Here is a 10,962-nt window from a genome sequence, read left to right on the forward strand (position 1 = left end):
TTTTTTTTTTTTTTTTTTTTTTTGGTTTTTCAAGACAGGGTTTCTCTGTGTAGCCCTGGCTGTCCTGGAACTTACTCTGTAGACCAGGCTGGCCTCGAACTCAGAAATCCACCTGCCTCTGCCTCCCAAGTGCTGGGATTAAAGGCGTGCGCCACCACCACCCAGCAGCGCCACCACTGCCCGGCCTCTTCCTTTAAAAAAAAAAAAATAGGGGCTGGAGAGATGGCTCAAAGGTTAAGAGCACTGACTGCTCTTCCAGAGGTCCTGAGTTCAAATCCCAGCAACCACATGGTGGCTCACAACCATCCGTAATGAGATTGAATGCCCTCTTCTGGTGTGTCTGAAGACAGCTACAGTGTACTCATAAATAAAATAAACATTAAAAAAATATATGAAATGCTTTACAAGTGTTAATGTCACCCTTGCACAGGGGCCATGCTAATCCCTGTGCTTTCCAATTTTAGTGTGTGTGTGCTGATGCCACACCCAGCACCATTTTCATAAGTGATAAGTGTTTACGTGTGGCTGTGTGGATCTGATTCATCCCTCCACAATTTCGGTCCTGAGACCAACCTCCCTCCCTCCCTCCCTTCCTCCACGGCTAATCAGGGACTAAAATCTAGAATCCCCAAAGGACACAGTCATTAAATGTGATGACAGTTTCAACTCTGATTCACACACAAAATAAATCTCAGAAAGATTTTAAAGAAGAAAAGGGCCTGAGGGATGTCTGCAACACAAGCCACAGACAGAGGGATTGTTTCCTTAGTGTATAAACAGCCTCTCAGGGCTGGGGAGGCTCAGCCACCGACAGCTCTACTTTTCTAGCAAGGGCCCCAGTCCCACCACCAGCACCCACACGGTGGCTCGAAGGCATTCGTAGGCACACGTACATACAGGCAGGCAAAACATGCACACACACAAAATAAGTAATCTTAAATTAAAAAAAAATTGCTCTTCCAAACTCAAAATAACGGAAGCCAATTCAACACGTAAATAATTAAATGCACAGTAGAAAAAATTAAAATGCAGAATAGGGAGTAAGACAGGTCTAACCTCACCAGCAGTGGAAAACTGTGGTTTTGTTTGTTTGTTTGTTCACTTGAAAAGATTTTACTCTAAAAGCCAAAGAATGACCTCAGTTGGAAGGAAGCAGTGAATTACTTGTGTATTTTTGCTTGCTGGGAACATGAGCTAGGATGTTTTAGCATAAAATATATAAATACCTATAATGGCTTTGTTGTGTTCTTAGAATTTTGCTTCTAAGAATTTATCTTGTAATTGTAACCATACCATGACCTGTGAAATGATTTCAATTATTGTAGATATTTTGTTATGATGGTTTCAAGCACATACAGAAATAAAGAGAACAGTACAACAGATAGCACTGTCCCCAGTGTTCACTGTCATCATGGCAGGGACAGTCCTATTTCTTTGGTATGGCCACATTTTTAAACAAAACATCATGTCACTTCACCCACAAAAGACTCCTCTAAGAAATTTAACCAGAGTACTGTTACGGCAACAAAACTAACCTATGTCAGGTACGGTGGGGTCACCTGCAACTCCAGCACCCAGGAGTCTGAGGCAGGAGACTTACTGCAAATTCAGGGATAGACACTGTTTTAAAACAAAGCAAAATAAAAATGATAGCAAAACCTAGGCAATAATTCTTTAATATAATGAAAGATCTCACTTGCTACTATATTTTCCAAAATAATATTTTTTTTAAAAAAACTAATTGTTTAAATTAAGATGCAGCCTTGGGGCTGGGGAGATGGCTGGCTGTCAAGAGCACTTGTTCTGAAAGCTCAGGGACCTAAGTTTGAGTCCCCAGCACCCACAAAGAAAGCTAAGCTGGTTTGTGCCCGAAACCCTAGCACTTGAGGGCAGAGGCAAGTGGATCTGAACTCACCAGCCAGCGGATCTGACAGAAATGGCAAAATGTCAAGCTTCCAGTTCAGTGAGAGACCCTGTCTCAAGGCAATAGACAGGAAGGGATAGAGGACAACATGTCTTGTCCTTCTCTGACCGCTGCATGTACTTGCACTAGGCACTCAGGGCATGTGCACTCACATTCCCACTCATCTTACACACACACACACACACACACACACACACACACACACACACACTTTAGCATTGTAAAAAAGAAAAAGACCCAACATGAATACTCATCAATAGGAAATTAGTTAAAAAAAATAACATGCCAGCTACACACAATGGCACAATGTATAATTTATTCAAAAAGGAAAGAAGACATTCTAGACATATTTCCACACAATATTTGTTAAACGAGAAAAGGAGTTTGTGAAAACGTTGCATGATTTTGCATACATAACTCATAGGCTTACGTTTTCCAGTTACTGGAGACATCCTTGCAGTAGACGTAGATCATGCAGGAAACTAAGGGGCTTCTCTCCACATGTGGCTATTTTATGATTGAAAAGGCATCATACGTCTCAGAAAGCAAAGGCCATCACAAAATTGAGAAGCAAGCTGTAAACTAGAACAACCACAATAACATTGAAAGCAATGGGGAGACTATAACACAGAATCGCCAAGAGCCAAGGGAACATTTGAAAACACTGTCAAAGGAAGAGTCGGCACTCAGCAGCACTCAGCAGCACTCAGTCAGCACTCAGTCAGCACTCAGTCAGCACTCAGCAGCAGAGGAGCCACTGCTGGGCTCACAGGCGTGGGAACACTCGCAGCTTCATTGACAAACTCCCAAAGATCCACAATGTTAGGGATGGGCAAAGGTAGAGGTGTGGATTTCTAGATTTTTTTTTCAGAATAATCTATCTACATGCAAACAGGCCAGATGTGGTAGCTCTTACATACAATGGGGAAGTGGAGACAGAGAATCCAGAATTTAAGATCAACCTTAGCTACATAATGAATTTTAGTCCAGTCTGGGGTACATACACAGACTGTTTTAAACTGTGGAAACCCAGGCCCAGCAGATGGTCAAAGTGCTTTGCTGCCAAGCCTGAGGACCTTCCCCTGGGTTCTGTCCCTGGGTTCTGCAAAGCAGAGAGAGCAGACCCTGACCTCCAAACACTCACACAGGCAAACAATAAATAAAATAAATGTAAAAACCAGTTAAGAGTACATATTATTCTCTTGTAGAAAGAGCATACTGTTCTAGCAAAGGACTAAATGGTGGTTCCTTGGTCACAACTCTCTGTAGTCTGTAGTCCAGCTCTAGGGGGTCCAGTAACCTCTTTTGGCAGAGAGAGAGAAAGAGAGAGAGAGAGAGAGAGGCAGAGAGAGAGAGAGAGACAGAGAGAGACAGAGAGGATAGACAGACAGACAGACAGACAGACAGAGACAGAAAGACAGAGAGGAATAAAATTGTAAAATATTTAGCAAGAACAAACTCACCCTAAATCAACAAACTTAACAAAGTAAAATAAGTCAAGAGAAAGGGCTAGGAAAACAGTTCAGAACCTAAGGGGCTTTCCCAGCACCTGAAGTGTAGAGGGGGTATGGACAAAACCTAGGGGGCTTGCCCAGCACCTGGGGTGCAAAGAGGCAGAGGGGATATGGAAAAAGTAACTGTCCTGCATTCTTGGTAGGAACATAAATTGTCACCACCAAGAGCAGATTGGAATTATCTTTCAAATTATAAACATAGACAACCTTTGACCTAGTAACCCACTTTGAGGAATTTCTTCAAAGAATATATCCATCAAGTAGAAATAACAAAAGAAAACAATCAAGTTTATTTACTGCAGCAGGTATGCAACAGCAATAGCGCAATGTCCATCAGTAGTGCACTAGCTATGTGACAGATAGCCATCCAAAGAAACACCATACGTTTGTTAAATACAGGCAAGGACTCTTTATATCTAAAATGTGGGAGAAGGAAAATAAACACATAGCTGTATAGATGTACAAGAACACAAATGATCTAAAAGAGTGGATTACAAGGTAATAAAAATTGCTGCTGTCCAACCACAGGCACTGCTAAAAAAGGGCTTTTACCTTAGAGATTAAAAGGGAGGTGGGGGTTAGGGGGTGCTGAGAAGGCTCAACAGATTCTAGGCAGAGATCTGGGTGAAAACAACCTGGTTCTTTCCTCAGGACTCAGACTCAGGCTCTTGACACTTGTCCTCAGACCTCACAAGAGTGAACACACACACACACTGCACTCACACACACATACACACACACAAAACACAGTAAAATAAACAAACGGGTATGTGTGAAGAAAGTTTAGATGAATTCCCCACTTGGCAATTAAATGAAATAATTTAAATATCATGCAGGCCTCTCAAATCATCACATTTGCTGCTAGGAACTTAGTTCACTGCAACATTAAAAAATCTACACAGAGCCAGGGGCTTAGGAATTCATTTCACGGTATTTATACTAAATTAGATCAAGTGCAGGTCCTTCCCACATTACTTAATTAGCTTACAGCACTGTCAAGGGACACAGAGCTGTTGGAACTGCAAATGCCTACGGCAGTTTAAAAATTTTAAAGGTGAGTTTCAAAATAACATAGGGAAAGAGCCTGGAAGGACACACAGGGTAGGGAGGTGGCTTCTGGCGGTCTTTGCCTCCGGTTCTGTTTTCCTGTGAGTGTGCATTCTGTAATGAAAGCCTGCTACTCCATGAAGTTGAGTGTGGCCTGCCTAAGCTGGACCTTGAGGACTCCTTTTTTTCTAAGCCACTGCATCTTCTGGGTAGTTGGGATGCAGATTTATCTAGTAGTTTTAGCTAATTTGTTCTTAGATTTTTGTTGTTGTTCTGGTTTGTTTTAATTTTTTCTTTTTTGGTAGACTTCAAGGCTGCCGTTGAACTGAGGCAATCTGCCTGTCTCTACCTCCCATAGTGTGCTGGCATTACCAACCGGCCACCACTCTGGCCAATTAGTTTTGACTATTTTTCTAGTCGAACTTCACTGAAGCATCCACTGCAGCTCTGCGCTTCCTAAGACCTTGCAATAGACTCCTCTATGGTTTCCCGGCCTTATGAACAGAACTCTCTCTCTCTCTCTCTCTCTCTCTCTCTCTCTCTCTCTCTCTCTCCTCTCCCCCCTCTCTTTTACACACATAAACACATACACAAGCACGCACTCACGCACACACGCACAGGTACACAGGAGGTGCACATGAAAAAACTTAAGGTTATTCAGTCTTAGTTTTTAGCGATTCTCAAATTAGAAAATTTAAAAATAAGATGCGGTCGATCTCACGTTTTAACAGCTAAGTTGCGTGTTCCTCCAGTCCACAGGAATGTATAACGCCAAAACAAAAAGGAACTTCAGAACCTTCGTTTGGGAGAGTGGTCACTAACCTTCTCATGCCTGGAAAATAGGTGATTGTAACAAGCGGTCTTTTTTTCATTTATTTGACAAATGTTTGAGTGCCTATTGTGAGCTGAGAACGGAAAAATGGCTCAGGCTTAGTACACATGGTGTTCACCTTTTACTCAGGTTCCACGGGCACTCAAGAAATCCAGGAGTCTGGCCCCTGCTCTCCTGACACCCCCTCCCTCGCTGCACGATCCAGGAGTCCAGTGCGGGGACAGTTTTGCAGCCGTGAATCTTAAGAGACAGAGAATCTCCAGGCTAAAATACAATGTAGGTTCGATCATTCAGGTACACAGGGGTGCACATTGGTTTCTGTGGACGGAGCCAAGAAGAAAAGCGTTCACAGTTCTGAGAGCAAAGGGTTTGAGAAGGCACTGCCTCTTTAGGGGGACACCCGGCTTCAGCTCACAACCTCTCCCTGGACTTGATTGCTTGCGTTCATCCTTGGCCAGGAAGGCCAGATCCCCAAGGCTCGCTGCCCCCTCTACACAGTGTCCAGGCCGCTGGAAGTCCCAGGCATCTGCAGGAGGAGGAAGAACCCTAATCGCAATTCCGGATTCAAGGGAGGCCAAGCCTGGCTCCCTGGGTCTCGGGGAAGGGCTTGCTGGCCTCCGCGCCTTTCGTCAGGCCTACGGTGCAGAACAGGAGCCTTCACAGTCTCTGGATCTCAGGAGAATCAGGTCCTCTCAATTTCTCATATTAAACAGAAAAAAGAAGGGAAACAAAACAAACAACAACAACAAAAACAAACCAAAACAAAAAACCTCACAGACTCCCCCTGTCGCCCCTGATTAAAATGGAATTGGAGAAATATATCCAATCAGGAGAGAAACCCGAGGCAGAGGCAGTTGAGCAATGGCGTCTAGGCCTACGGGATCTCATGGATGGTGTCTAATCATGAAGATGAGTTTGGAGGCGAGCCCGCCTATATCTCGATCTCCCCAGCCTCACCCAACCACACTCCCAGTTACAGCATTCCAAAGATTTGTCCTCAGCGCCCAGTCGTTGGGTGATGTGGGGATCCACCGTGCCTGTGCAGGAGAAGAGAGCTCGAGAGAACAGAGCCTTTAACTCGTCCCCACAGTTCTCTGAAAATGAGGCTTGGGCGGAAGAGCCCAGCAATGCCACGTTCTGCCATCTGCTTCAGTTTTCTGTGGAGTGGGAGGGTGGTTAGAACATAGAGGGGGAAATACAGACCCAAATCAAGGGCGGCGCGGACCAGCGGTGAGAATGTGGGTCTTCGGCCATCATCCACAAACGAAATAGTGGTGAAACGAAATACAAAACGAAGCAACGGCTGAGAAATTTTAAAAGGACTCCTCGCAAATACTAAAAAATTTAAAAATGAAAATAATCTTCAAAATTTCCCAAAGTGCCATTTTCTGAACGTATGTTTCCGGCGTGTGCGGGACAAGCTTTCCGAACGTATCCACAGACTGAGATGTGGAGACCTCAGAGGCCCAGGATTGGTTGGGGCTTTGCCCAGCTCCCTGCAGTCCATCGCGGCCTGGGGTTTGCTGCACAGCGCCTGCTCAGAAAGACCAGGCCTGAAGCCTGGAGGTCTCCCAGGCTCAGGGGCCAGCTCCAAGTGACCATTCTTCTGGTTGCTCCGTCACGGCTGGCTGAAGGTTTTGAACGGCCAAATCGGCCAAATCGTTCTCAGGTCAAGGTTTAAGCTATTTCAAGTCAAAGGCTCGCTCTTCTGGGTGGGGGGGACCCCGTGGACCTCTGAGTACCGGGCTCATGTGTCCAGCTTCCTCTCCAGAGCCTTTTAACCGAGTGGGTGACTACCCGGGTGGATGACCGGTACTCCTAGGAAGGATCTGCCATTCGGAGACAGAACTCGCAAAGGCTGTGGGAGGCGGGAAAGGGGCGTCTTGACGACTGTTTGGAGACCTGCTGAGGAGGCAGCAGGCTCCAAGTGGCACCCCTGACAGAGCAGATTATTGATGTCTCTTGGCATTGACCATAAAACTGTGGAGCCTTTGCAGGTGTATCAAAATCAGTTGAATTCTCTTCCAGATTACTACGGAAAGCACCAGGGTCTGAGGCAAAGGCAGGCTTGGGTTATCAATTGCAGGGATGTGTGAACTACACTTTCCCCTCTTCCTCTGCCTGTCCCAACCCCGCTCCACTAAAAGACTCAGCGTAGGGTTGGCGAACTGAGGGGTGAGATTAGAGTTGAAGGCCCCATTCCTTCCGTAGGCTTCCTGACTGCGTTGGTGAGCCCCTTCCAAAACAAACAAACAAACAAAGGTTCTTTCCACACTGCCCCTCCTTGACCAGGGGATGGGATGCCCTAGAGACTGTGGTGTCCTGGAAGAAGCCTCACTATGGAAGTCATCTTGGTGACACAGTGCTTATGCCAGCAGCCGGAGACAACGCCTCCATTTTGAAGGCATGGTGAGCAGAACAGGGGGTCTTCCCAGGCTCCCAGCTTTGTATTCTCAGAGGAAATCTGAGACATTGGCCAAGCAGGACTACTCAGAGGACTGAGGAGGGCCTCAGTGCTTCCCCACCCCGCAACCTCTCTCTTTGCAAGATGGTCTGCTTCTCCTTTATCAGCTGATTCTTTACCTCTAAACTGCTGGCTTTCTATAGCAACTCATTCCCTGGGGCCGTGTGGTGTGTGTATGTGTGTGTGTGTGTGTGTGTGTGTGTGCGCTGGGGGGTAATTAAGAGAAGCTTCTGACTAACAAGTCACACCAACCCATGCATTAGACAGGATCTGTAGGTCACTCCAGTGCTACACACTCCTTCCTTCCACAAACGTTTATGGAGAGCCTGCAGAGTGTTTTCTGTGCTCCGGACAGCACTGTGGATCCTTAGCACGCTTCCGGGAGATGAGGAAATCATCACGGAGGTAGGAGGTGAGGCACCAACTCTGCTCACCTCTGCCTCCAGCTGTGCTTGGCCTTTCTAGTAGTAAAAGCCACTCTCAACCAATCCCACACCCAGCGTGGGAAGGAGGGTGAAAAGAAGTGGAGAGGGTGGGGCCACTTCTTAGGAGAGCCTTCCACCCCAGCAACCTCTCCCCTGTATCTTTTAATGGCTTCCTTAGGATATATGAGGGAGATGGATTCAGAGGACCATAGGACAGGGTAAAATGGGCTATGGAATGGCGGGAGGGCTGTTCACTTTGGACAATGAAGGCTTGCCTTCCCCAATGTTAGATTGGCTTTACTTATGGAAGCCTCTACCCTTAGCTGTGGTGGGGCTTCGAGTAACTGAGCAGCGACTGACTGACACGGGTGACCCTGTCCAGGAGGGATTAGAGGTAAATGACGTCCTGGGCATTTCAGGCCTGTAATAACAGCCTCGTCATTCAATGGGGGAAGGGCAAAGGGATTTGCGAGTTCTGCATTTGCTTTTATTTCAGTCCAGTGGATAACTGTATTCGTGTTTAATATTTCCATTATATTTTTAAAATGTTAGGGAATTACCTAGGGTATATTATAAAAGTATACCCCTGAAGATGAATCTGGGCAAACCAGCATGTCTCTGCTTGACTTAAATGGCTCTACTCTAGAGGATGGAGGGCCACTTTTTACTCTCACCTCTGCACCACCGATGCCCATGAACAAGATTTATTTGTTCTACATAAAGGTTGGTAGAATGGAGAAGGGTGGTGTTTGGGCTCAGAACTCAGCCATCCTGACCAGAGTACTGGTGAGGTCCTTCACCTAAGAGTCATATAGGCTCCGTCTTCCTTTCTGGAAGCCTTGCAGATTTCCTCAACGAAATTCAACTGGTGGTCACTCCCTGCCCTTAGAACCCCTTAGAATGACAAAATGGGATTCATATTAACCCCACGTAACCGACAAGTCCCCACACCTGCCGGGATTCCTAGTGGTGTAACTGCCTTACATCACCAAACGGGTCCCTAGAATGGCAGTAGCCACCCAGCCTTCGAATGACCACACCTATTCCCAGGAGTGTTCCTTTATGCAGGGTCCCTGCCGGCGGAGTCTCAATTCAAGAGAGCTTCCTGTACTTCCATGCCCTGCCCTAGCTGGGTCTCAGATCCCCAGAGCCACTCACACGGTGATGGTGTTGGGGTTCAGGAAAGTTGTACTCCACTTGCTCTATTCGAGACTTGGGTGAGAGAAACCTAGGTTTTTCTGGGTAAAAGAAAGTTGGCTACAGTCGGTGGCCTCCTGAGGCCTGCGTGAGGCAGCTAGGGGAAGCCAAGTGAGTGAATCCGAAACCCCAGGATGGCGGAAAACAACAGGCCTCAGGCCTGGGATCCAGTTGACCGCAGGACCCGAGACTTCTTTCTCCAAGTATCTACCTGGGAGAGGCCCAGACCCAGGATACTGGCACTGAGACCTGGATCTGGATGAACGACCGGCCTGAGAGTGCTGTGAATGCAAGTTCGCCGCGGGGGGGTGGAGGGTGAAGGGGCTCGGACTCCGGGTGAGGGCCGGTGGATCCGAGGAAGAAAGCGTCAGCCAGGCCAGGCGGAGGAACGCCGGAGTCGGCGGCATCCCAGCGAGTGGGAACTGGAGCAGCGGAGCCGCGGCAGGGCAGCCTACTCTACTGCCCACTCAGCCATCTCTGAGCATCAGCCCACGCAAGGCCAGGTGCTGGGAAATAAGGCTGGACAGAGGCGGGGAAGCCATCCGACCGCCTGCGTGGTGGCCCAGCCTTCTTCAGCAGCTGCCCACTCGGGTCCCTCCCAATCCTGTCCCTACAGCGCGCGCGTGACTTTCTCCGCCCTTGCTCTGAGAACCCCAGCGCGGAGGCCCTGGCTCTCGATGTCGGGCTTCTCCAACTGATTTGTGTCCTAACTACACAACCAGCCGGGATGGGCCTAGAGAGAGAGCACTGGCCCAGCAGAACAAACTGCAGGACAGAGAAACAAGGACTCCTTCCAGCCCCCTGCTTTGTCCCCCGCGTTCAGCTCAGTGTCCCGCACACAATAGGCACTCGGAGTATTTACAGGATGAACTGCAGAATGAATGAACCAGTATACGAACTGAGAGATGGACGCTGGAGGGAGGTCGGAGGCCCCAAGAAAGGCAGCCTGGTGGCCCAGGCAATCAAAGCTGCGGCTGTCCCCTTACCTCGTACCAGGATGCGGCGGCAGTGGTCCGTCTCACCGAGCGCCTGCTGTCCGTCGCTGTCCCCGCCGCTCTCCCTGGAGCCTGCAGGGCTGGAGGCGGAGGTTCCAGCAATCTCCCTCGGACTCGCGCTACCTGTGTCAGCACGCAAATCTTCCGCTCCGCGGTGCTCTCCGTGACGCCCGCTGCGGCCACCAGGCTCCTCCCGGCGCTTGGGGCCGCGGTCCCGCTCCGCGCCCCCATCGCCCATGCCCGCCGCCACTGCTGCCTGGGCCACAGCAGCCGCCAGTCCTAGCTCCGGGTAGCAGGTCCTTCCCTGCCCCTCCCCACCCCTTCCTCCATCGGCCCCGCCCCTCTACAGGCCCCGCCCCCGTCTGCGATTGGGCGCGAGCTGGGGTTCTAGGACTCTGGGTGGATCTAGAAGGCGCAGCGCAAAGGGAGGTTGTTCCGGAGGAAAAGAGGAGGAGGGGGTGAGGGGAAGAGAGACGAGGGGAGGGAAAGAGGAGAAGGAGGAGGGATAGGAGGGAAAGAGAAATGTGGAGAAGGGGAGGGGGCGGTGTCTTCGCGCCTCCTCGC

The 10,962-nt window shown here is 48.6% G+C and overlaps 1 protein-coding gene and 1 pseudogene across 1 annotated transcript in view; both read right to left on the minus strand.

The window, feature by feature from the left end:
- Vax2 (ventral anterior homeobox 2) overlaps window positions 1-10,636 on the minus strand; it is a 25,320-nt gene extending 14,684 nt beyond the window's left edge. Inside the window, exon 1 of the mRNA XM_028762252.1 lies at window positions 10,390-10,636. Coding sequence (XP_028618085.1) covers window positions 10,390-10,636 — 247 coding nt within the window. The remainder of the gene's footprint in view (window positions 1-10,389) is intronic.
- On the minus strand, window positions 386-486 carry LOC114617011 (annotated as a pseudogene).
- Window positions 10,637-10,962: the final 326 nt, after the last annotated feature.

This window comes from Grammomys surdaster, unplaced genomic scaffold, assembly GCF_004785775.1.
Source record: "Grammomys surdaster isolate TR1022 unplaced genomic scaffold, NIH_TR_1.0 133, whole genome shotgun sequence".
NCBI lineage: Eukaryota > Metazoa > Chordata > Mammalia > Rodentia > Muridae > Grammomys > Grammomys surdaster.